General features: G+C 36.0%; 1 protein-coding gene across 2 annotated transcripts; it reads right to left on the bottom strand.

Moving 5' to 3' along the window:
- Positions 1–9: 9 nt before the first annotated feature.
- Positions 10–27,620, bottom strand: arhgap42a (Rho GTPase activating protein 42a). 2 transcript variants are annotated; one of them, XM_028466737.1, is made up of 25 exons: positions 27,033–27,620; positions 25,260–25,355; positions 25,117–25,178; positions 19,901–19,972; positions 16,945–17,046; positions 16,741–16,851; positions 14,654–14,758; positions 12,332–12,461; positions 12,136–12,236; positions 11,928–12,037; positions 10,776–10,854; positions 10,027–10,066; positions 9,882–9,944; positions 9,726–9,800; positions 9,551–9,635; positions 9,418–9,476; positions 8,354–8,459; positions 8,119–8,278; positions 7,888–8,044; positions 4,696–4,922; positions 3,616–4,093; positions 1,879–2,038; positions 1,219–1,290; positions 1,037–1,116; positions 10–935 (listed from the first exon to the last, which is right to left on the bottom strand). In XM_028466737.1, exons 1-25 carry the CDS (start codon positions 27,184–27,186, stop codon positions 847–849), a joined length of 2,973 nt encoding a protein of 990 aa, XP_028322538.1. In that variant the 5' UTR covers positions 27,187–27,620; the 3' UTR covers positions 10–846. The 2 variants fall into 2 exon arrangements, with proteins under 2 accessions (XP_028322538.1, XP_028322539.1); XM_028466738.1 differs by having other exon boundaries at positions 3,616–4,090.
- Between the last annotated feature and the right edge of the window lie 373 nt (positions 27,621–27,993).

The raw sequence follows: 27,993 nt of genomic DNA, 5'->3' as shown, positions 1-27,993 counted from the left end.
TAAGCACAATTAAATATATAAAAAATAAAAATTTGGAGGAAAGAGATTTTTTTAATATTTTGATTTTTTTTTTGAGAGAAGGCTATCATAAGACCCTAAAAATGTTTTAAGGGGTTATTTCTTTCAGACACAGTAATTGGGATAAATTGTAATTGAAATTTGGTAATTGAGAACGTAATTGTTATTTACTTTCTGGGGAAAAAGAAAATTGAAATTGTAATTTTGATTGTATTTGGAAAAATTGCCAATCACCGTAATCATAATTGAGTTGTAATTGAACATGGATAATTAAAGATTTAATTGTAACTGAAAAAAGTAATTGACCTCAACCCTGGTTAGCGTTAGGCATTAGGGTAACGATGAACGTACGACACTTAATAATATTAATTCATGTTAATGACAGGTGTCATGTCATAATAATGACAGAGTAACATCAGCCTTTATGTATAAAACTTCAAGTAAAGTGTTGCCAAATATTTATAATATTTATTTTGTCAGCATGAAAAACACACATCACACTTTTTAAGGCACAGAGCGGCAAAAGCTTCCGTTAAAGTTTAGTTTACAAACACATTTACAAAAGATTGATTAAACGCTACTGTTTTAAATGTACCATTTACATATTTAAACACTTAAAAAAACAGCAATAAAATACAAACACATTATGAATAACTGATAAAATGATGATGATGATGAAGAAGTAATCAATGACATCATTAAACAGCTGCTGGTTAATACATTACGTGGTTACGACAGTAGTCAGTGATAATAGTCACAGTTTATATTTGATCCGCAGCACATTGTATCAACAGCTGATCAGTAAAAAAAGAGTAGCAGGAGTGTGTGTCAGATGTATGTGATGTAGTTTTCAGGGATGAGGCCAGTTCTGCCGTTGTATGTCGCCTGAAGCCAGCCCGGCTCCACAGACGGATATTACAGACAGACAGACAGACAGAGAGAGACAGACACAGATTATAATAACTATTATAATCAACCTGTACCCTAGATGTGTGTGTGTGTGTGTGTGTTTTCTTACCATTAGAGAACAGCGCCCCCTGTGGAAAGCTGAGTTCATGGCTGTGCTCTGCCTCACAGGAATAAAGAGCTTTAGCTTCCCTTAAAAGAATAAAAAGGAACATCACTGAAATGCTCCTGCTTTGTCAATAAAAACATATTTATTTTGAGCAAGAATTGATTTGTTTGTTTTGTCGGCCAAACCTTCCAGGGGAGCAAATGTCTAACGCTGAGGAGAACACTGAGCTCTCCCTCTGTGGCTGTCCCACTGATATTCTGCAGAACAAAAACAAATAAAATCAGAGGCAGTGACAAAAAGCTGTTTTCTCAGCTTTTTGCTCTGAAACTGAAGATTTGTGTAAAACCCGCTCTATTCAATGGCTGATTACAAAAGAACGGAACGAGCCAGAAACAAATGGGTTTTTTTTTTCATGACAGTAGTAATCTTTCAGAATCTGGTGTCAGATTTCAGATAGTCATAGTAGAAAATATTCTGTGGGTCTTTAAAATCAGTCAAAATGCTCAAAAACGGCTGGCACTGAGGGGGGTAGAAAATTTGAAAATGGCTGGCACTGAATGAGTTAATTAAACAGAAATCCATCACAAATCTAGAACATTTAAAGTGAAGATCTTGTTGGGACTGATATGTGTCACTTATTGCGTGGATATAGTCAGTGTCTTACATTCTTTGTATTTTATGTATAGGTATAAGGGTAAACTAGGGCACAATAACATAGAAATTACTTGTTTTTCTACATAAATCCTGTGGCCCTCTTGAGATCAAACTGATCTGCAATTGGCCCCTGAATTAAAACTACATTTCCCTCCTCTGTTTTCATTTTTACCTTCTCCACTGATACTCACATGGACCCAGGCCTCTGGTAGCCGTTGCTGGGAGCAGCTGCCGAGTATTTCATCGTCATGTCGGAGCCGCAGCGCACGCGTGACTTTTTCTGCGCGTGCGCGGCTTCACGTGCATCCAGAGACATGAGGCTCTGCACCGACCCGTGACAGCTTTTATAATCTGAGACAGAACATGACGAAACGTTATTTCACATCCGAACCCACGGCTCCATCAAAATTAACACTGAGCAGAAACAATGACTTTGGAAATTTTACAGTAACTTTTGTTTTATTAGCTTATGTATTAAGACAACATAAGTGTAGTCGTTCACTTGGACAGAGTGAATTTTCTTTAACATAAAAAAATAATAATAATAACGTTGGTTTGCCAGATACTTTTCTAGATTCTCTCCCTAGAGGGCGCTGTTGAGAAACAGAATAATAAAATAATATTCTGATGTGTGAGAGTTATTTCTCAGTTTGCAGTGTTGAGGTGTAAAAATCAGCGTTAATTTTGTCGACTAAGGATACAGTATTATAGTTTTCGTCAATTAATTTTTTTGACTAGTTTTAAAAATATATATGTTGACTGTCTCAAACTATATCAAAAAATATTAGATTTTTGTGGACTAATAAAAACTAGACTAATTTCATCACTTGAGATGTATGGGGAGAGATTTGTGTCAAAAATAATGACAAATTCTGTATATCCACAATTTTCACATTTCTAACTTGTGTCAATGACGTTTGTGAAAAACACGTGAAAATCTAAACAAACGTGAAAATCTGAAAAAACAAGAAAGGAGGACTAAAACAGTATTTAGTGCCTCCTGAATAGATTTATTTATATAGTTTTTATCATTTCCTGTCACTCCCTCCTGATGTGGGACCAAGACTGACCTGACATGTTCCAATCAAGATAATTTTGTGCATTTTTGGTGTCATTTTGTGTATTTTGTTGTTGTTTCTCTCTTTTTATTATTTTATTATTTAATTTTATCTTACTTTGTGTGTTTTTGTTGTCATTGTGTGAGTTGTTGGTAATATTTAGTATGATCATCACTTTTTTAACTAAAAATAAACATTATAAAAACCATACATTTTTAATGCTTTTGTTTGTTAATTTTCTACTATCTCTCAAGTACCTCCTGTCGTGCCATCATCGCATATCCTCATTTGAGTAACACTGGCGTAAAGTGTGTGGTAGTCCAATTAGGGCTGCACAATTCACTGAAGTTTAATCATGATCACAATTTTGGTTGCCATGATTAAATAAACCTGATGGTCTGCAATATTTACTCTGTAATAGTGTATTCATTCAGTTAGTCTTTGGTACATTTTTAATTATTGGGTTCATTTTAAATTTTATTTAAAGCTTCATTTTGCACTGTAAACTGTACACATATTGTTTGTTTGAAAGTAGTGTAATAAAAACAGTTTTTTTTCTTTTTCTTTTTAACAAATATCGTAAATAATCGTTATTACAATTTTAATAAAAAATAATGAGGATTATCATTTCGGCCATAATCGTGCAGCCCTAACTCCAATGCACATCTTGAAACTTGATGTAAATGTGTTTGAATATTATTGTAATGAAAAGAAAAAATGTGTTCATTTTCAATTAGAGCATAATAATAAGTGTTGTTAAAACTGATAGTAGACGGTTGCCCTACCGTCTATCATAATACTGTCAATATATACATTGTAAAATCCTGATTATTTTTTGTTTTTAACCCATATAAAAAAACGATGACTCACCCTCTGAAATGTGCAGAGAGGTGAGAGAAGACGACGTGGAAAGCGGGTATGGAAACAGTGACGAGGATGATGAAGACGAGGTGGAGGTCGTTCTGAACTTAGTCCTGAGCTTCTGAGGACACACAGAGTTCACCATGCTGGTTTCTCTCCCAGCAGCACTGGAGGAGTTTCTTTTCTCCACCGGCTGGTTTCTCTTCAGAGACGAGACTCTGTGAACGGGTCCAGCTTCTCTGAGGGACGGGGCCTGCTCCCCTGAACACGGCTGGATGGACATGGAGGACACGGAGGTGCAAGAAGGAGATCTGGACTCTTTCACAGAAGACAAGGAAGCAGCAGAGTTGACTTTCATGGATCGCTCTACGGCTGAGAGTAAAGAGGAGGCTGAAGAGGACAGAGACCGAGACGCCTCGGTGGAGGTCCAGGAAGACGAAGGCTTGATGGGGCGAGGGGGGGGCACGCTGTCCTCAGGGCAGGGCTGCTTGATTATAGAAAAATTAATAAACACGATTATTTTAATCATAACAGTAAAATCAAGCATGTTCGCTTTTGCACAAAACAAAACGCACGTGATGCGTCTTTGCTCTAGGTCAGGGGTGTCACACTCATTTTAGTTCAGGGGCCAAATACAGAGCGGTTTGATCTCCAGAGGGCCACAGATTTTATGTGGAAAAACGAGTAATTTCAACATTATTGTGCCCTAGTTTTTCACTTCTACATATACTTAAAACTTGATATTAAACATATTTTAATAATTGTTAGCTGCGTGTGTCTAAGTCATAGAACTATAACATGTTTCCCCAGATTTGCGATTAATAAACTTGTAGTTTTTATAGATAGTTTTTTATATTTCCATGCCAATTACAAATACAAAGTCAATTATCTGAACTCAATTACAATTCGATTATGATTACAACAGCACGTCAATTACAGTTACAGTTATAATGATGCCATAATTGTAATTAATTATGCGATTACAATTACAATTGACACCCTACCCAACCCTAATATATAAATATATATATATATAATTTTTTATTGTTTTAAATAATAGTTTTTTCTCAATGCATTGCACAGCCTTACCTCAGGGTGTGTCTCATCTTTCCCGTTGGAGCAGTGGTGTGGGGGGGAGCTGGAGGAAGCTACTGGAGGAAAGAATTCTGGCGTGGAAGAGGAGGAGGAGCCGGGCTCGGCAGCCGGACAAGACGGAGAGGAAGTCTGGGACAATCCGTTCTTTTCAGACGAGTGAGAGGACAGAGATTCCTGGCTGCCCATCGGAGTGGTGCTGGGGCTGCTGCTGAACGTGTCACCTGTGACACAAACGGGAAAAAACAACAACACGTATTAAACAAAGCTACTTCACTGAGTCGGGGTCTGAAATTTGCGAAAAACGCCTGAGGCATTTCCTGCTTATTTATGTAAATTCTTGTATATAACTTGTTTTTTTTTTGGAAACTTGTTAATATGTTTTTGATAATTACACTTTATATTTGCATTCCCATTCATCAAATTGGTTCAATAAACATATTTGTGGTTTTCACAGTAAAAATTTTATTTTCATTTAAGTCCATTCTGATTATACAGTATGTCAAAATGAACAATTAACACTATATTAATATAGCTGAAGCTAGGCTGAAAAAAATTATACCAAACAGTGCAAGCTAAACAGTTTTTATTGGTGAGATATAAAGATAAAATCAAAAGTAGTCAAAAACGGCCAGTTTTAACTCCAGAGTTAACAAAAAAAAACACAAAAAACCTGTTATGATTTAATGAAACACAGTATTTGACTTAATATGTTAAAGTTTCATTTCTTCAGACAACTTGTGACAGGAAATTTACTAAAAAAAAAAAGTTGTAAATTCAAAGGAAAATCTAAAGGAAAATGTACTTTGATCTCCTAAGATCAAAGTACATTCCCTGAAAAAAGTTGTCTGAAGAAATGAAACTTTAACATATTCATTTAAAAAAGAATACAAAATGAACTTGCCGATTTACAGTATTTCACAATTTATTTTGTACAATCCTGCGCTCACACAGCGGCACAAATTAACTTGTCCTCACGTCTCGTCATCACTTCCTGTCCCATTCCTGTTTATCCAGTGATAAAAGTGGGTGAGCATTATTCAGATTTTTCAGTTTTTTTTGTGTTGTGGTTTTAAAAAAAATCTAAAACCCTTTTTAATGGTAGTTCAATATAGATTCTCATTTAAACACCAAGACAAAACTGAGAAAAGAGGAAAACACAGAGGAAAATGACCCTTTGTGTAATCAGATGAAGACTTTTGTTTGTACTTAAATTAAATTTACCATATTAAATTATTTTAAAACCAAAATAGAAGTTTTAATCAAACTGATTTTAACATTTCTAATCCTTAATAAAGGATATGGGGGGTTACATTCCAGCTGACACAACCTCTCATGACATCACAAGACAAACAAAAAACTGAGTTAAAGGAAGGAAGTGACAGAAAAAGCATGAGTAAAGAGAGAAGGCGTAGTGAAGGTGACTTGTGGCTGACAGTAAATCAGATTTCACAGCAGATAAAGGCAAAAATATTCTACGCTTATACATTTCGACATATTTTCAAAGAAGGAAAGGGCTCCTGCTGTGAAATGAGGTCATTTGAATAAATGTGAACTCACTCAATTCCTATTTCCTGCTAAAAAAATTTGAATAAAGGTACTTTAATAAATCAATGTATAAATGAAATACTGAGTCAGCTGTATTTGTGGTTTAGAGACTCGGATTTTCTGTTTAAAAAGTTCAGAATTTACTCTTATCAGCATCATTTTGCACTAGTTTACTCATTTACCTTTTGTTTTCATTTCATCTTTCTCTAATCAGATTTATTAACATCCTTAAATTGTGCCAAACATGCTTAATAAAGTTATTTAAGTCCATCCATCCATTTTCAGACCCGCTTTGTCCTATTTCAGGGTCGCGGGGGGTTAATAAAGTCAACTATTGTTATTAAATGTATATTTCTCTGCTGTATTTTTGCTGAATGCATGCGCTGAAGACACGTGAGGTTTTGCACGAGATTTAATTTCTGTCCGTTTACTAGAGTTAACGTACATTAAACCTGAAGCTTAAAAAATTGCATGTACTGTAAATGTGTGAAATTGCCCCAAAATATGTAAATGAGGGTTTAATGCACGTCATATAGCTATTTCTATTTCAGGAGGTGAACATCATATCATGTTGTATTACGTAATATTTTGCGCGAGGATTGATATTTCTCTCTTTGCTAAGTGGTTTATGATGTAAAATTTTGCTCCGTTCTGTTTGTTTTTCCCCCGTGTGCTGCTATTACGCCCTTGAATAGCAGCACACAATAAAGTTTTATTGAATTGAATTGAATTAAGGTTTATTTAATTACAAATGCTTGTTTACAATTTATTGTACTTTGATACTCCCATATATGACATACTGTGTAAAATTCTGAGAAACCCTAATTAATTATATTGCTTTATTGCAAAAAAAAAAAAAAAGCCGTACGATTGATAAACAAAGCAGGATATTATGACCACACACATCCATTATTTATTAAATCAAAACTTATGCAATTTAAAGATATTGTTTATGATAAAATAACGCGGATAATGTTGAAAGCAGATATTAATGCTCTTCCAGAAAGCTTTCAAAGCTTTCAGCAAATACAGCAAATACAGCCTACGAGATGAATTCATGTATATTTTACCAAAAGCAACATTAGAACTCAAACAAAGACGTCTGTCTGTTCTAGGGGTTAAATTGTGGAATAATGTTGATAAAGAAAAAAAAAAAAAAAAACGAATGACACTATTTAATTTCAAAAAGAAAATGTCAATATATATTTTAGAAAGTTATGTGAAGCAGTAGAAATACGTTTGTGTTCTTTGTTAAATGTTGTATATAAAAGACAGTATTATTATAATTATTTGAAAAAAGGCAGCCCAAATGTACTTTCGTGTGTATTATTGAAAAAGGTAACTTGAATGTAATGATTTATGTTGGGCATATATGCATTTTTGCTTCTGCCTGTTTCAGTCTTATTTTGAAATTGGGATTTATATTTGTTTCAAAACTATTCAAACAAATAAACTGAAACTGAAATTTTCCCAAAACTTGTTTGCAAAGGTAAATTTCCTCTTATATTGCAATTTTGGCTAAAAAATCAATAATTTAAGTAATAAAAAAAAAGAAATTCTAACCATAACAATATTGCCTTTTCCATTTCAGGAAATTAATTTCATTTTTTTTTTCAATCAGTTTTTCAATCTCTGACTCACTGTCATTGTCTGCCAGGCACAAAGTGGGAGGATACAGGCGAGCTCTTCTCTTTCCAGTTGAAAGACAGATGGCTTTGCTCCTTCTTGTAGTGGATCGATTGGAGGGAGCCGGAGCCGGAGGCAGCGGCACCGTCAGGTCCGGGGCCTCACCAAAGATCTAAGCAGAACCAATAATAAAGCTGAATGCTCTATATAAGATCTACATTGAGAGGCTTGTGTGTAGAAACGCACCTTGTGGTGATTTTCGATGATTAACTCCACTACGATGTTCTGAAACTTGATGTTCATCATGGCCGCCACGGTCTCTTCCTGTGACCTCATTAACGTGGGCCCAAAGATCATTCCCAGGTTGGAAACCGTCATCAGGTTTTGGTCGCTGTGAGAGGAAACGCTGCACAGACACGAAATGAAGGACGACGTTAGAGAAGGGGACGGCTCAATCCGTGTAGGAAGTACCAGTACGCACTTGAAAAGGTGATTAGTCAGCAGATCCAACATCGTTCTGTTTTTCTCGGGCAGTTTGTGAACCAGAGCGTGGATTGCTCTCACTCTGTACTTCTGGTCATCGTATTCTAGAATACAATCACAGAGAGCAATGGGTCATTTCATGTCATTTCATATCATTTGCAGGACATCCCACGCACTTCAGTCTCAAAAAATTCTGATGTTTTTACAGATTTTTCTGTGATTATTCAATAAACCCCCCCCCCAAAAAAGAGAAAATGTAGAACATGAGAAATTTGTGCACAATAAAAATTATGTTTTAAAAAATAGATGTTTTTCTAAAGCAATGTTTTTTATATTTTTTTATGTTACTAGTGAAAAACTAATAAACAATAAATGATTATAAGACAAGTGGTGAAATAACCCAAAGTCCTAAATAAAGATAAAGAAATAGCATGAAGAAAAATTGTTTTATATCCCAAGATTTATACTATAATTTAAAACAGATTTTATTTTACATTCCCACAAGCAGAAATGGGCCAATGAAAATAGTAAAAAAAAAAAAAAGTGTTTTTTCGGATTTCAAGAGACTGTCACCCAAGAACCAATGCATATATGTGACTAATCATTAGTGATGTGAACAGTCTATGTTCATAGCTCAAAGCTGATTAAATTACAGGGAGCTGAGACATATGCTAAGTTGTTTACTGAAGGTCCAAACATGTCCCCCAGATACGACGTATAACAGATGTTTTTATATATTCTAAGAGAGTAGATGGAGCTGTATTACTATCCCAAATATCAGTTTCCTATATGATGTAGTTCTTCAGATATTGGAAGCTGAAAATGGAGGAAAAAAAAGGACGAAGACGCAAAAATCAACACATACCCCTCCTCACTAAATTGGCCATATCTCAAAAAGTATTAATGCGATCAAACTAAACAGTTACGATGTGTCTATTGAATAATTAAAGAACAATTGGTAAAAGACCGTATATGGGCCATTTTTTGTTGAAATGACCTCAATGAGAAACTGCTGTGATTAAATACTGTACGTTGTATGAATGAAGCTAAGATCTTATTTACTTGCAGCCTTGATGAACTCTTTATGCAGCCTGTAGGTCAGCACCGGCTCTGCCAAACATCTGCCACAAGTTAGAAAACACAAGTCAGCTACTGTGTCATGAGCTCCGCCGTGTGCGAACAGCTGCTGCGTCACCTGAAATAATCCTTCAAACCACTGGTTATGGTCTTGTTGTCGTAGGCTTCCGTGTCCAGCTGCATGTCCGAGGTGGCTGACGATGCTTTAGGAAAAGAAAAATGACACAAAGCAGGATTTAAACCCATTATCTAAAACAAAACACACAGAAAAGTTAGTTTAGACTGTTCCTCACCAAACACACTCGTCATCAAACGCTGCACTTTGGAGTTGACGCCCCCTGTCCTGTACAGTCCCAGGGTGGTGATCCCTGCACAAGTTCAGATAAAAACCAAACAGCTTGAATAAGAATGAAGCTTTTCATTTATTAAACATATTTCCAGGACAAAACCTCTTGATTCAATCAGCTCGATACACTTCTTCACAAAGTTGAATCCGGCCTCGTTGAGAAATGCTGAAAAACAAAGCGGCGCATTTGAACGCAGCTACTTCCACTTCCTATTGTTCAACATGTATTCCTGAAAATTGAGACTTACTTTCTTCTTTTTTACTGAGCAGAGAGGGCAAAGTGTAAATCTAAAAAAAACAACACAAATATTTCTTCAGTGTGTGTAAATTACAAACTGTGAGTTCTGATACAAGGTGACAATAGGGGGCGACGTTTTCACTAGGGGCACATTTGGCAAAAAATAAGTTTGGGCCCTATACTTTTTAATATATAGTTTAGTTTAGAGGAAAACATTTAACCCACTAAAATATCAAGTGTGTATTGCTTAATAAAGCAAGAAAAACCCTAGCTTTCTAATTCCGCTAGGTTTTTTTTGTAATGCAGGATTGATTGACGATTTTCAGCACTTTCCGTTTTCCTTTCCACTCTGTAACCATCAACCGTATCCATGGAAACCCCAAAACAACTTTTTGATGTCAATTTTTAAAAAGGCAATGAATGACATTAGCTATTAGGACAGGAACCATTGAGTTGTTCCTCAGTGTGTGATGTTTTCCACTCCGTTACCTTTTTGTGGTAACGGAGTGGAAAAACGTCATCATTTAACGCCATGTTAAACAAAAAATTATGAAGAATTCAGCACTGCTTCTATGCTGCTCATACAGCACAGCTAACGTGTAACAGTACGTGAGCTACTGCAACCTTTAAATTCCATGATTTTCAACATTCCAAATGTGCCCCTAATTGACAGTTCGGCCACATGTCCATGCATTAAATGAGTTACTCATACAATCTATCACATTAACATGTTCTATACTGTATTCTGTTGATGCATACAGGTTCTTTTCCATCCATCGCCTCCATCCATAGCCGTCTGTTGGCCTCAGAAAGCGCTTGTAAGGTGATGACGCCGTGTCTGCAGGAGGAGAGACAGTTTGAGGCACATAGACGCAGAGGGGATCGGAGTGTTTTTCAATGGCAACTACGGCTACGTTTTTTTCAGATTTTTTTGTGCGGTCGTTCATTTATTTACATATCAAATGCATCGGATAAGAAAAAAAATCGGAATTGTACTTTTCACAGACGTAAAAAAATCCGATACATGTCACATGTGGGCATAATAATTGGAATTGGAATGTGAAGATTGGCAGCTCCAGCAGGGAATAGCTGATCAGCTGTAATATTCACTCAATTAGCTTTATGATATCGTAGCTGGAGCCCAAGTGGGACGAAAATAAGCACTGGAGAAGAAATTACTGGAAGAGAGCAAGGTTGGAGTCAATTATAGTTGTATTTGCGTAACTGATAAATCATTACAATTATGATGTATTTATAATTGTAAATAATCTGTTGATGTTGCAATCATAATTGAATTGTAATCAAGCTCAGATAATTGATATTGTAATTGGCATGGACATTCTAATTGTAATCAAACACAAACCCAGGGAACCATATTACAGTTCTATGGCTTACACATACAGTATGTCGTTAATAATTATTAAAATAGGTTTCATATTAACTTTTCCCACCATCACTACTCTTAAGGATCATTTTATCATTTAAAAAAAATTTGAAGTCGAGGGGTTTACTGACGCAAACACCAATAATATCAATACCAATATTTTCGTGGATTAGGAAGCCTAACAAGGTAGCCAAGAGATGATAAACAAATTGCATAATAGATAATGTTTTTTTAGTGTATTTCACAGCTGATTTAAGTTATGGGTCAAACTGAGCCGTTATTATAAGAGATGCTAACAAAAAGCTAACACAAGAGGAAGGTTACGTTTTATGGGCTTATTTATTTAAGGATCAGTATTTGTGATTATTTTAATTTGAACTTGAGAATGTAATTGTAATTGAATTTTTTTTTAATTGTAATTGGAAAAAAATGCTGGTCATTGTAATCATAACTGAGTTGTAATTGAACATGGATAATTGAAGATGTAATTGTAAGGATGATTCTATCATGACCGTTTCTAATCGTACCTCTCCACCACCTCGATGTCAAAACAAAAACGTTTGTCGATGGAATCGGTTTTCCTTCGGACGCACGATCGCAGCTTGAACATCTCTGGTGTGCCGTTTACGACACCGTTCTGTCAATATGAAGTTTCAAACTTAATCATCTTCATCATCATCACAGATCTGGATCATTTTAACAGCGTGAAGGTCGATCCGTGCGCTCTCAGCTCACCTGTCTGCTGGCTGGTCTGGCCTCTGTGTTGCTCATGGTGAACATCTTGGAGCTTTTCTCATACGTACAGTAGTATCGCGTCCACACGCTGCCCAGAGGACCTTCAGAACACCAGCATAAATAATTAGGAATAGGAACAGTGGTTTATACACAAGACAAGTTAAAGAAAAGTTATAATAATTATGTGTGAACTGACGTTTCTCCTGTATATACAGATATCCCTCCATGGTGAAACAACTCGGGGCTTTGAAGTCCTCCTCTGCAGATCTGATCCGTTTCATCAGCCTCTCCACCTCAGCACGCGTGCTTTCAAAGTTGTTGCGAGCCTTGGATACAAACATAAAAGGACGGGCTGATGATAACAGGCACAAGGTTTTTTCAAAGCAGTGTTATTGTATTTTCTTAGCTTTTTCTGTGCTTTAGGTGCCCTGTCCTTTCACTTTGCCCATACTTCCTGTTTTACTTTGCACACATTGAAGCTGCTGGAGACATTTTCTTAATCAGATAAACACCGAGGGGTCTATTCTTCCGTCTGGACTTAAGCGCTTTTTTGCGCGCCTGCAGTTACGCACTTCTCTCCAACGCATATTCTCCGGTCCAGGCTGCTGACACGCCCACTGCATGTAACGAGCCAAAAAGCGCGTATGTGTGAATGAAGGCGGGCTGAAGTAAAGGAGGCGGTGATGTCATTTTTTTTGGGCTGTCTAGAAATCACGGAACCTGGACTTTTCCCAACCCTTATAAATGTTATTGAAATCCGTGAAAATGATAAAGTTCACTTTTAATTTGAAACGCCTTCATTGATAAACAATGTAACAGGCTGATTTGATCAGATTATTGCAGTGTGACTGAGGATCGGCCACATTCTGTCCGAGTCACAGTTAAAATCGGAGTTTTAATTAATTGTGCAGCAGCAGCTGAGTGATCACAGCTGCTGCTGCGTGATGCATGAGTCCGTGTGGCTTCAAATGTCACTAAGTCCATATTTCTAGTGCAATATAATGTTTCACCTTATCGGGGCGCTGAATTTATTCCAGGGTTAGAGCCACGTAGAGGAAAAGGACTTACGCACACCGGAGAATGCACGTAAAGCCTGATTTGAATGGAAACACCCAAATTTCAGGGACACTCAGCCCGCAGTGCGTAACTAACTTAAGTACAGGGGGAGAATTGCACACAGCCAGAAACAGCGCCGCCGCGCAGCTTTTTGGACTTACACACATGAGAGAACAGAGCCCCTAGTTTAGTAACCTTGCCTGCATGATGGATTCTGGTGTTCACAAACACCAGAATCCATCTTGTACTCTTCCCGCCTTTGCCTTTCAAATCTGAACCAAACCGGTTCAAACCAATCATGAGGTAGTGTTGTGGTTTAGGGAGGGGTATCCGGGTGACGTAGGCAGAAGCGCTGAAGCAAAACTGGAGCATGCGCAGTTGCGGGGAGTGGAACTAGCTACTGCTATTAGCATAGCTCTGAATCAAAACAAAAAGATGTTGACGCAGGAGGATGGTTAACGTGACCTTAACTCGCATACTCGTTGCAAAAACAACAAAAGTCACTCAAAGACATAATGACCGCAGCATTACTATCCCAAAAGAAAGTTTTCACCAGCGGAGCCTTGTTGTTGTTGTAGCAGCTTCTCTGCAGGCGCATGCCGATGATGACATTTGTTACCCTGTGATTGGCTAAAACAAATCATGGTGGACAGACGCTTTGCCCAATCAGCTTCAAGCATTCTGTTAATGTCCCTCCCTTGTTCTGAAAGGATTCACCAGAAACAGACCCAGATCCTTGTGGAGAACGCGAGTTAGAGGGAGGACACATCAATCTGGTTCTTGCCAGGTTACAAGTGTAGGCTTCATAGAGCAATAAATCAAAAATCTGCTTGAAAAAGAAAAAAAAAATGTAAAAGGATGAAATTTCCGCTCGAAAGTTTGTTTTGATCTCCATTGTAAACACTCTTCTTATTGTCTTATTGACATTGTCAGAAAAGTTTTGCGCATTGCATTGTGGGATGTGGAGTTCTGTAGACGAATTTTTTTAAATTTTGTTTTTACAGTATTATACTTACAATCAACGTAAATTTCCTGAAGAAAGTTGTTTAAAAAAAATGAAACCTTAACATATTATTGAAAAAAGAAGACAAAAACTTCAATTTATTGATCTATGAGGCCTACACCATGTCTCTATCTGATAACAAATCAATGTCTCCAGCAGCTTTAAGCGTCACCATGTTTACGTGCCTTTACCTCCTCTTACTAAATTCACACTCATTCAGCCTCTTCCTTTTATTACACCTGTGTGTTATGATGAGGTGCCTCTTTCTCTCTGTTAGCCTGTACCTGTACTTATACGTCTTGGTGCTCACTTTAACAAGGCTTTCCTGTTCAGAATTGTCTCTTGGTGTTGGATTTATGGCTGTCAAGCATTCCTCGTTGCAGCTGATTCATCACTACCAACTATTTATTTACAGTAAGAGGCACACTGTCTGGAGGTTTGTGGTGAAACACGACTTACATTCTGCAAGTTAAACTGAAGCTGCTGCTTGTACGGCTCAAACTCACTGGCCAACTCGTATCCTTCATGGTAGAAGGTGAAGAGTCCCTGCAGGAAGGCAAGCAACTGAGGAGAAGAAACGGAAAAAAAAAAAAATCAGCTCCAGTCATGAGAAGTTAGCGAAAAAGAATCCAAAAACAATCATCCACCTAATCAGTCACAGAAACCTCGGCTGCTTTGCTGCTGCTGCTGTTGTTGTTTACTTAACAACAAAGAGTTTCCCCACTTTGCACAGGAAGTCCCACTGCAGCTACAGGAAGGGGACTTTAACTGATCTGAATCATTGAAAAAACTCTTTATCGCCAGCCAACAGTGTGTGTAATGTGTGTTTTTCATCACACAGATCAGCGATCCTTCTATCATCGTCTCTGCAGCCCCTCATTTAATGATGGTATGCAGAGATTATGAGCTGATGTTTATGTCTGACTCATCACTGGTATTTTTCTCAAATTAAACACTGTGTATGATCAGCGTGTGAGAATTCACCAAGCAAATACAGACAAAGCATTTCCTACTATAGGTCTGCATTTAAACTCATTAAACCAGTAAAGAATTTCCTTGTAATCACAAGTATTTAATTCATCTGAAAACACAATTTTAATAAATGTAACCAATCAATGAGATTTTAGTTATTCTAAATGACATAAAATTGATTTGTCTGTAAAAAAAAAAAAAGGGTTGGACATGTCACGCATGTCTGAAAATGTTCTTATCCAAATGGATGGGGTTTGATTTTCCTAGATTTTCTTTGTATCCTTCAATTTCTAATTGTTCAAAACACAAAAACAGGTTTTAGCTGTAAAACGTAGGAATGGGAGAGCAGGTCTAGACCAGACATGGGCAACTGCTGCCACAGGGGGGCCATAAAAGGCCCTCGGCCTAATTTTGTGCGGCCCTTAAGGTAAAAGCACAAAAAAGAGCAAAATTACACAAAATGACAACAAAAACACAAAAGGACAATAAATACACACAAAAATAACTGAACAAATTTCAAAATAACAAAAAATTACTCCAAAAGAACACAAAACAACAACAAAAAAACATAACAAAATATACTAAATTACTCAAAATAACCTGCAAACAAACAGAATTATTAGAAAAAAAATTACAAAATGAATCCAAAAATACAAAACATCAGTCTTGCGCACACAAAATCAGAGAAAAAAATAAACAAAATGACAACTAAAATTGAATAAATTACTCCAAAAATTAAAATGACAAAAAAAACAACTACAAAGTGACAATAAATGTGCACAGAAATAATTAAAAAAAAAAAGAAAAATACTAAAAGTACACAAAAATTTCTCCAAAAGCACACAAAACAACCAAAAAAAAAAAACCACCTTTTTTTTTTTTTTTTCTTTTTTTTTTTTTTTTAAACATAAAAATAAAAATGGGGAAAAAATATACAAAATGCCTCTAAGAACACACATTATTAAACGAAAACACACTAAATTACTCCCAAGAAATCCATACAAAAATTAAAAGAAATAAAACACAAAACATCACAGCGGACACAAAATGAGAGAAGAATATACAAAATGACAACTAAAATAGATTAAATAATTGAAAAAACACAAACTAAATTGACAAGAAAAAAAATACAAAATTAATCCAAAAACACAAAACATTAACAAGTGCACACAAAATAAGAGAAACATTTACAAAATGACAACTAAAATAGAATAACTTATTCCAAAACACTAAACAAGAAAAACACAAAATGAGGGGAAAATGACAACAATACACACTACAAACTATGTTTGTTCCTGTGTTAAAGCTCAGATTAGTCGTTATTCTATATGATGACATAGATGTTAATAATGTGATCCTCACTGTGATAAAAGTTTCTGCTCTAAGCAGCAGAATTTTTGCTGAAACACAACAAAGTTTTCAACATCTATCAATGACAATAGTTTGCACTTTGCAAACAGTGCAAATATGAACTTACAGTGGATTGAGCTTTATCCTCAGGGTTTGGTTACACTTGATCTATGCTAATGCTAATGCTATGCCTAAATAAACAGCAGGTGATGATGTGAACTCACCGGTTCCACAAATTCAAACTTCTTCCTTTCCTGTACTTCTTGGATCTTGAAGACGTACTGCAGGGACGCGTCATAGAAAACCTGCCTGTCTTTGCTCATCTGTGAGTCAGCCTGTTCACAAACACACACACACACACACACACACGTTCACCACTAACCTTTACCCAACACACTGAGCTTTTTAGAAAGGTCAGGTAATGATACCTCTTGGAGCTGCGTCTCCTTCTTCTTGGACGACACGCTGAGGTGTTTCTCCAGCACGGAGTAGTATCTCTCCGTCTCCTTATCAAACTGCTTCTTTCCCTCCTGAAAAAGAACAGTTATGAGGACAGCATTAGGATTTATATTTTAGTTTATATTCAGGATCTGGGTAAAATTCCTCCAATTGTGATGATAACCTGGAGCTGCTCTTTGCTGACACTGATACATTATCAAAACCATTTTTGTTATTTTGTATATTTTCCTGTCTATATATATATATTTAATTATCTCATTTTGTTGATATTTTGTGATTTTTAGATACATTTTCTTTTTTTTTCATGTCATTCTGTGTGCTTTTGGAGTCATTTTGGATATTTTTTTATTGTTGTTTTGTAGATTTTTCTCTCATTTTGTGTGTTCGTTGATTTTTGTGTTTCATTTAGCAATTTAGTGTTTTTGTTGTTATTTGTGTTTTATTTAGTCATTTAGTGCATTTGTGTTGTCGTTTCTTGTGTGTTTGCAGTAGTTTTATATATTTGTTGTCAATGTGATTTCTTTTTGTACAACTTTTTCTGTTATTTTGTATATTTTCCTGTCATTTTTTCTCTCATTTTGTGTGTTTGTTGTTTTTTGTTTTATTTAATGTGTTTTTGTTGTAGTTTTTTTTAATCATTTTGTGTAATTTTGTTGTCATAATGTGTGCTTTTGGAGTCATTTGGAGTAATTTTTTATTATGTTTTGTATATTTTTTGTCATTTTCTATATTTTTCTCTCATTTTGTGTGTTTGTTGTTTTTTGTGTTTTATTTAATCATTTAGTGTATTTTTGTTCCTTTTGCAGTCAATTTATGTCTTTTTGTTGTCATAATGTGTGTTGATGGAGTCATTTTGTGTATTTTTTTTGTCATTTTGTCGATTTTTCTCTTGTTTTTTGTTTGTTGTTTTATTTAGTCATTTAATTTGTTTTTGTTGCCTTTTTTGTAGATTCCCTGTAATAATGTGTGCTTTTAGATTCATTTTAAGTATTATTATTGTGGTTTTGTATATTTTTTGGAATTTGGTATATTTTTCTCTCATTTTGTATGTTTGTGTTTTTTTGTGTTTTATTTAGTCATTTTCTGTTTTTATTGTCTTTTTTGTGTTTTTGAAATCATTTTGATGTCATAATGTGTGTTTATGGAGTCATCTTGTGTTTTTTGTTGTCATAGTGTGTACTTTGGCTGTTGTTTTGTTTAGTTTTCTGTCATTTTTTGTGTTTTGGAGTCATTTTCTGTGTTTTTTTGGCATTTATTTTGCATTTACACAAAATTCTACTGAGGGACGAATGTTGTCCCCGGAGTGGCCAGTTTCCCATGTCTGACATAAAACAATAAACAAAAAACATTTGGGTTATTTAGGATTAACTGACTCATTTCATTCCATTTCAACATCCTGCAAATCTGCTTTTGGTTACGATATTTAAAACTTGACCTCCGTTTCTAATCCGTGTACCCTTTGTTCTTTGGTTATTCCATTTTAAAACCATATCAAAATAACAAACAGGGTAAATATTTTGTTTTACTGACTTAAAACCAAAACAGAAATACAGAAAAACCAAACACCAGATAAGCAGCGATTTTCTATTTTAAAATTAAATCTTGTTCCATTTGTGAGATATTTACGGGAAACTATGGACGAGAGCTTCATGTTTTAATCTCACCCACAGAGACTTTTACTCCTGGATAAAAAAAGAGCAATAAGTCACATTACGTTAGCAATACATTAATAAATCAAAACAAAAAATAGACGTAAAACATGCACATGATATGTGATTAAAAAAAACAGAGGTGGTGTAATGAATCTACTGGTGCTTGTCATTTCTTATGATCAACTTCCGTGTGTGTTGACGGCTGCCGTTAGCGGCATTAAAACATGCAAAATAAATATTTTTACTGCCCTCAAAAAAGCTGTGTAATTGTTTTTGCTAAAGTTTCAAATGGTAGAAGTTGTTCCTCACACCAGCCTCGCAGTCGATAGTCAGTCACCAGTTTATTAGGATATTATTTGGACCATAACACCATAAAACAAAACTACAGCGTGAGCAGCTTTTTACGAGCTACAACATCCACAGACTGAATAAAAACATGAGCAGGACCAGAAAACTGATGAAATAAATCCTAAACAGTCCTATTGTGTGAGGAGGTGTAGCGGACTTCAGTTCTAACTCTAATTGCCCCGTAAAGATCCACACAGAAACCGAACAAGTAAAAAAAAAAACCACAGAAAAATGCTGCCTATCTGGGTTTTTATGTCTCTGCATTTCTGTTTTGGTTCTAAGTCAGTAAAAAAAAAAAAAACCCACACCGTATATTTGTGATTTTTATTTAGTTTTAAAACAGAGTAACCAAAGAACGAAGGGTACACGGATTGTTACTGATCTTTGAGTGAAATATGATGAGTAAGATTTGGAAATAAGAAAGACCTAAATAGTTTTAAAGCTATGACATGGTTAATAATCCAAACAAAGAGACAACTGTTCTTTTCCAGCACAGCTGCAGCTCCTGGCTCTGCACGTCTGTATTTCTGGGTAACATCACAGTGATGATGCACTGCTCACACACCCCTGCTACATTTTTTCAGACGTTCCAGTATAAGTGAGCTTTCACTTTCTTTTTCCCTTATCCTCAGTAGGCCCCAGCTATTTAACAAGAAAAAAAATCTGATAAACTAAATAATAAAACTGGAGACAGCTGTTGAAAGCTGACCCCCCCGCCCCGCCCCCGTCTTGGTGTTTATATTACGCTTGCTCTGTGTCAGTGACGTATTCCCAGTATTTTCTCCCTGTGTCTGTTCCCATGACCTTTCCTACTGACACTGGACTGTGATCCATCATGGAGGCAGTTAGACCTAGACGACTAGGACCAGATCAGGACACAACAGCAGCCTGGAAAATGATTTTAAAAAAAAAGGGACAAAATGACCTTAACAGCTCCAATCTGCTCCTTTCGAAACCTCTCAAGAGGAGAAATTAAAACATCATCAGCGTTCTGGATCTGAGGGAGAGAAAAAAAAAGAGAAAGAGTCGTGAAAAATATGAAGAAAAATATACAAATTATATAATTTACAACTATAATGTAAATAAAATATTTAAAATAATTTAGAATATCTAAAATATTAAAACAATAAATATAAAATATACAAATACAAAAAAAATGTTATAATGTATAACTATAATGTAAATAAAAATATAAAATACAAAATATATAATATAAAATGTAAAAAATATAATATGAATATAAAATATAAAAATACAAAATATTAAATCCATATTACATATAACTATAATGTAAATGACAAAATACAAAAAAGAATGTAACATGAATGTAAAATATACAAATGCAAAATACAATATAACATAAATATAACATATACAAATACAAAATGTAAAGAGAAATATGCAATTTTTTTTTACATTTGATCATTTTCAACCTCCTTCCTGAATTCCTGCTGACTTCAAATTAGACAACAATCAGAAAATGTTGACCTTCAAACATGTGAGCTGGCAGAGTTCACCTTTACTCAGCTCAGTTCTAATCAAACACTAAATCTACTGTATTTCTCTAATGTATCTGTAAGATACTGACACCAGATCCAAACTGGCAGAAGGAAATCAGAGTTTTGCACAAAATCAGTGTTTTTAACATGTGATAACTCCATTAATTGACACTTTTTACATTTTATATTACCTGGGCATTTGTCTTTGGATATAATTTATTTTCTTTAAATATTATACAAAGTGTACAAAGCTAACCATAACCCAATCAACTGGCAGGAAATAGCAGTATTTCTTAAATCAATATTCAAACATGAAAGAATTCAAAAAGAGTAAAGAAAAAAGTTCTTTTAATAATATACAGACTGGAATCTTTGACTGTCACATAATCTCTTATGGTTCTATTTATTTATTATTCTCAAATCTACATGAAATAAACAGTTTTTACTTATTTAGTTATTATTATTACATTATTTTTTTGCAACAAATGAATGCAACAAACAATTTCTGTATCTGGGGGGAATATACCTTATGTGGATGGTTGAGAAATTATTAACTTAGGGAGAAGGGGTGGGCCTTAAATAACCATTCTCTCCCCTCCCCCCCCCCATTTCCAAGTTAAAAATTCCGACCTCTGCCTTTACAGCATTCCAGACGCAGCACGTCTCTAAAACATGTCTGACCGAGATACTGTTTATAATAAACACTAATGTTTGTGTGATTTGTGGCCTTTTCCAATGAACTTTTTCAAATAGGAAGTTGGAAAACCCAGAGTGCCATGTGGCCTTGAATGCAGCATTACTGCTCCTCAGATATTGATCCGTTTAAGTTTTTAAAAGTGAGGGTGTTCTAAGGGTAGGGCAACCGTTGACTTAATGTATTTAATAAAACCATGATAAAAGTCTGGGATACTCAACATGTGGCTCTTTATGTCTTAATTTTAATTAATATTCCCCCAGAAAACCTTAAAAGGGGAAACTTTTTAATCTTTTTTTACCTTTTTCTTTGGCAATTTTGCAACTTCCTTTGTCCCTTTTTTGCCCCTTTTCCAAAAAATGTGACACTTTTTAGTTTTTTCAGATTATAGCATCCTTTTTCCAGTTATCCCTTTTTCTTCATTTTTGTCAATTTTTGCAAGTTCTTTTTGACACTTTTATCCCATGTATGTTGATTCTACACCATTTTGCCACTTTTCATCCAAATAAGCAACCTTCTGCTCAATAAATATCACTTGTTTCCTTTTTTCCCTACATTTGGCCTCTTTCTGTTCCACATTTTTGCCCTTTTTCACTATCGTTTGCCACATTTAGCTTATTTAAGCCTTTGCCCGTTTCCTCTTTTTTGTAAAAATGTTTTGTCATTCTTGACTGCTTTGGGCCCAAATATGCAAAAAAAAAAAAAAAAAAAAACCTCTTCGTAGGTAATTTTAAAAGTGAAATTACATTACAAATAGTAGGAACAGAAGTAAGAGAGTGTGCATGTAAATGTAAAATTAACAAATACAAAATATAAACAGAAATATGCAAAAAAAAACCAAAACTCTTTTGAAGGTCATTTTAATTTTTAAACCACATTGCAGAAGTAAGAGACTAAAGGGCTTTGTCAAAACTAAACAATGGTTCTTTCAGGTTTAACAGGTAGTGAAACTTAGTGGATGGAATTGCCCTCACCAATACTAGAAGTGATTATTCAGCAACACAGCAACTGTGCTGGGTGGAAAAGTGTACAATCAACACGCACGCACGCACACACACACACACACACACACACACACACACACACACACACACACACACACACACACACACACACACACACACACACACACACACACACACACACACACACACACACACACACACACACACACACACACACACACACACACACACACACACACACACACACACACACACACACACACACACACACACACACACACACACTCCTTTTATAGACTTTCCCAGGCAGTCAGGCCTGCGTTCAGTCCCATGAGAGAATTGGCAGAATAGGTTCCACATGGTTTTCCTGTAACCAGACCACTGAGCACACTCCTACACACACACACACACACACACACACACACACACACACACACACTAACACACACAGAAACAGAGTTCGCCTTTACACAAACTGTGCCAGACTCCAGTCACTCTACAAACAAAGACCTTCCAGTTGATGAAGGCTTTCTTAGACCTAAATCCTTTTCACGATTGCCATAGTGCAACATCAGGGGAAATGTCACTGCACCACAATGTGGCTAAAGGTTGGTTTTTACTCCAAATGTGTGAATCAGACTTGTGGGGAAAAGCAGATTAAGAAACAAGCTTGAGTAACAGCCTGAGTTACAAAGAGCACACTGTAAATGCTTTACAAGGAGACGACAGTTGAAACTGCCCTATGACATAATGGCAGCATTCTTGACTTTGACCAGATGAGTCACTGCTAAAGGATTTATGGTCAAATGAACAGCAAATTCAAAGATCAATGGATGTTTTAAGGCTGCAGTCATGAAAATAAACTCTAAGTCAGGGTGTCCCGATCCATTATTGATATCAAATATTGGTCCAATATCAACAAAAAAAGTGTGGATTATATTTCCCCACATCTAAAATCCTCGGGAACAGCACTCAGACACATTGTGGAATGTAAATTGTAGAATATTCCTATGTTTAGGTTAAACTAATGGTTATTTTGCACTTTAAAAATAGGATATTTTGGATGTTACTTTTTTATGGTTATTTTTCAGGGTCTTCTCGTTTATTTTTTATCTAAATTGTAGAATATTCTGTATTCTGTTCTTTTTACTTGCAGTTTCATACATAAGACTGACATTACGCTGTCAGTATCTGTCATTAGCATGAATAAGGTGTCATGAAGGCTGTCGTTTAGCTGTCATTAAGTGATGTTCGCTAAATTACGACACCTTTGGAGGTATGTTGGTATTTTTTGGGTTAGGTGGATGGACATAGTGGGGTTAAGGGTTAGAATGACAAAGGGTTAGGGAAACGAACGACACTTACTGACAGCCTTCATGACACCTTATGGGGCGTTCACACCAAACGCGTCGAAAGCGCCAGGTGTACATTCACAACACATGGTGGACGCGCTTCTAGGTTGCGTCGGAGGGCCCGCTGTGCGTCCCGTGCTTCCTGTGTGGCGCGTTTTGAAGCTTTTCGCGCAGCGGACGCTTTTGGCGTGCGTTCGGGGCTTCCAATGTGGCCGACGCTGGAGTTGGGATTGTTGAACTATTGGGGCATATCGTGGTACGTCGACCAATCAGGAGCGTTCCCCAACTGTGACGTATTCAGAATAATGAGAAGAAGAAAAAAAAAAAACACTAACCGGAGGCGGAGGCAGATGGACAGGCTCTTCTGCTGGAATAGAGCTGCTGTATTCAATGAGCACAGGCGTCAAAATCGTACGAACGCACGATTTTGACGCCTGAAGCGCGTTTGGTGTGAGCGTACCATTATTCATGCTAATGACAGGTGTCATGTCATAATAACAGCGTAATGTCACCCTTTATTTACTGCTGCAGACTATAGTTTGGATTGACATTGGTATCGGCTAGGGGTGTGCATTGTCATTTAATCTGACGATACGATTCACAATTTGCATGTCACGATACAATATATCCCAATACTAAACAATACGAAATACATCGCGATACCAATAATTTCAACATTTCACCATTTTGTTTAAACTTGCGTGATCAAGAAAATGGTAACTGACTGTAATTCAAGTATCAATATTAAAAACAAGTGGAATGTTTTATCAAACTGTCAAATTACATTTTTCAAAAAAGTTTAACTTTTGCTTCTACAACAGATTCTGTTAAGTTCTTACATTCTTTAAAAAAGTAACCACATACCGTACATGTATTAAAGTGCCCAGTATATTTTATGAAAATAAAGTCTAATCAACTTCCAAGCTAAAACACATTGAGGCGTGAGGTAGTTTAACAAGGTCAAGAGTCCGCCCACAAGAGGCTGCACGCGCACGCCCCCCATTGGTTGGAAATACTTTCCATTCTCCACCCTAAACCACCAACCCCCATCTCCCCCTTCACTCCGACCACACCCCGATAGGGAACTCAGTTTAAAACCTGCCTTTTCCCCTCTTCTTCTGTCCTCCCACTTTCCATCTAAATACGGGGTGCTGCCCTTGTAGCGGCCCACAGTTCTCCCGCCCTTGTCCTCCCATGTTATATGTGATTGTCTTTTCATGTTTCTTGCACAGGATGACACTGAAATGTAATTTTGTAGCTCTGTTGCTCCGTAACATGTGCAATGACAAATAAAGCTGATTCTGATGTGGTTCACTGACACCTAGTGACGAGGCGTTTACGTGATATGCAATGTTTTGAATGAAAAGTTTTTCGTTAAAAATCGATTTGGAATTTTTTTGGATAATATCGTGAAAAATCGCGATATATCACTGAATCAATTTTTTCTTACACCCTTAGTTTCAAAGTGGCAATATCTGTATGATATCAGAGAGAGAAGTATTGGGACATCCCTTACTCTTAGCATAGAAAATGTGAGCTTTAAACCTTTTAACTTGTTATTCTTACATAATTATGATAAGTTACTCCGTGTATATTAGCTACTATAAACAGGACAACATTCATGGTCTTACCAGTCGTCTGCGCTCCTCCTCCATGGTGCTTAAAAGCTGGGAGAACTCCTTCAATGACTGAGCTGCATGAGAAAACAACGTGTGGTCAGAATTTAGACGAGTTGTAGTTGTCTACGTTCTCCTCATGCGTCGTCTCGTCCTACCTATGTTGACTTCATCATCAGTCTCAGCATCTCCGATGCATTCAAACTGAAACTCTTGTAAAGACTGTGAGAAACGCTGCACGGCCAGAGAAAGACCTGGAAGACACCAAAGGTTCATTCAATCAAGGTTTATAATAAATCATTTTCTCCAACAAGTTCAAGGCATGGTACTGTTTACTTTGATTCTTACTATTAACCAATCTAATGTTTAAAAGCTCTGCCACCCACTGCTAGTATGTAATTAATCATAGTCCTATGTAAACAAAGGGCCTCACTCAGCAGGGCAAGCTTTTCATATCTTTATAACTACCTTTAATAAAATAGCTTAAAGCTGCAGAGGAAGAGCTTTTGTGAGTAAATTGTTTTATTTTTCTGAAGAAATACCTACGATTTTTAAATTCTTGATCCATCCGCATACATGACAAAACTCTGGTATGTATGACAATTACAGTAAAATACTATTTCCATGACACCTCACTGAGGAAACCGCAAAAAATGCCAGTGATTTATGTGGTTTGTGTCAGATTGCAACTTTGAGATCTTTGTAGGTCAACACAAAAACAGAATTAAAACTCATATAGAGCTGGGCAATACATCGAGATTTAAAAATATATTGAGTTTTCTATTTTGGCGATATAGGAAATTACAATCATCCAGAATTTCAGATCATGTAAAAAGAAACACTTTAAAAAAACAGCAGAAATACACAAAATTACTCAAACAACATACACAATTACAAAAGACTGCACAATAGGACAGCAGAAACACACAAAATGACTCCAAAAACAAACAACATGACTAATAAGATACAGAAAACAACAAACAAAACACAGAATGACAATATATACACAAAGGAGAACAAAAATACACAAATCTGCCCCACAATTCAGAAGACAGCAACAAAAATAACAGAAAAATAAATAATGATTCCAAAAACACATGAAAGTGACTCATTAGATACAAAACAAACAAAACACAGAATGACAAAAAACAAATAGACAAAGCGACAAACAGAAATGCTCAAAATGAATCCAAACACACACCAAATGAATTAAAAAAACAAACAAAATGACTCAAAAGATTAACAAAAACACAGAATGACAAATAAATATACAAAGCGACAAAAGAAATACACAAACTGAAACCAAAAGATGACTCATAAGATACAAAAACAACAAACAAAACACAGAATGACAAAAAAACATATACAAAGGAGAACAAAAATACACAAATCTCCTCGAGAACTCAGAAGACAGCCACATAAAATAACAGAAAAATAAACAAACGGAGAACAAAATGAATCCAAAAACACAGACAACACCCCATGAGATAGAAAACAACAAACAAAACACAGTATGACAAAAAAAATAAATAAAACATTTTTTAAAAAATCACTCCAGAAACATGCAAAATGACCAAACTAATGCAAATAACGACTCCCTGATATACAAAACAAAAACAATAATAAACAGCTAAACTCGATATTAATCTTCAGATTGGTCTTTATGCTAATGCTGAGATGGTAATCTTATATTGTGGCCCTCAGATCAGACAATCACATTTTTGGGGCCCCCATGGTGATCAAAGTTACTTATCTCTGTCTTCCAGGATGATTTATTGATTAAAACCCAGATGAATTGGAATGATCAGATCTGGGATGTTTATCAGCAGTAGTTTAAAGTTAAACTGGGGGCCTCGGGTTTGATCATCTGAGCCCACAGACGACGACCCCCACTCCTTTCCTCCCACAGCAGTAATGTTTAGTTGTCTTACTTGTGAGGGCAGATATGAGCATGTTTCCATCTTTGATGAGGTCTTTGATGAACCTGTTGGTTCGTTCCAGTTCTATTTCATGGCACTGGAGCCGCTCTCTGAACTCCGGACTGTCCAGAAACGAGTCGCTGAACTCCAGCGTCGGTAAACCCATGGCTCGGTCCTCCAAAGAGCAGATTAAAAAATGAAAAAAAAAAAATTGTGTCTAAAAAACACTCTTGTGTCCCACCCTGTGCTCAGACACACGCCTTTGTTTCCAATGCGTTTCAATGAGACAGAATACTCAGTACTTCCTTGCAGTTCCTTTATCCATGGCTCGCTCTTTTTCTTCCTAACTTTTTTTTTTCCAACTTCCGGACACAGAGAAAGACTCTTCCCAGTTGTTCCCAGACACGATGATTGCCACCGCCGAGCCACAAACTGCGGTATTATAGCACAGAGAGAAGCCCAATACTAATATTAATAATAATAATAGAAAAAGAAACGAGGAAAATTTTGCAACAAAAGAGGGAACTTTCAATACACTTAATAATAACAATAATAATAATAATAATAATAAAGAGAGCTGCTGCAGTTCTGGAAGCATGAACGATGATGGCCAAAAGAGTCACGACTCACGGTGTCAATATACGGCTCAACCTGAAGCCCCGTTACCATGGGAACGAGAGACTCCTGCTGGCTGCTCCAATCAGCGTTAACTATGCGCAAAAAAAAAAAAAAAACAAAACAAAAAAACACATTTTCTACTTATTTAATTTAAATTATTTATATAATGTATTGCATTTATTTTATGTATTCATTTAATTTAAGTTATTAGTTAAATTAATTATTTATTTATTTGTTTTTATTTTATTAACAAACCGGAAAACATGCAACAACTTCCTCAGTTATAGATCAACAAACATGAACTAAATACGCCACAAAATACAGCGGAACGATCGAAACGACAAGAAACAAAAAA

The sequence above is a fragment of the Gouania willdenowi genome, chromosome 14 (assembly GCF_900634775.1).
Source record: "Gouania willdenowi chromosome 14, fGouWil2.1, whole genome shotgun sequence".
In the NCBI taxonomy this organism is placed as follows: Eukaryota; Metazoa; Chordata; class Actinopteri; order Blenniiformes; family Gobiesocidae; genus Gouania; species Gouania willdenowi.
The sequence above is the reverse complement of the archived record's forward strand: the minus strand, read 5'-3'. Positions and strand labels throughout refer to the sequence as shown.

Coding starts and splice junctions, on each gene's coding strand:
- arhgap42a (XM_028466737.1), bottom strand. CDS start 27,186: ATGGGTTTACCGACGCTGGAGTTCAGCGACTCGTTTCTGGACAGTCCG. Junction 12,038..12,135: donor CCAGACCAGCCAGCAGACAG/GTGAGCTGAGAG, acceptor TCATATTGACAG/AACGGTGTCGTAAACGGCAC. Junction 9,477..9,550: donor GGTTTGAAGGATTATTTCAG/GTGACGCAGCAG, acceptor AACTTGTGGCAG/ATGTTTGGCAGAGCCGGTGC.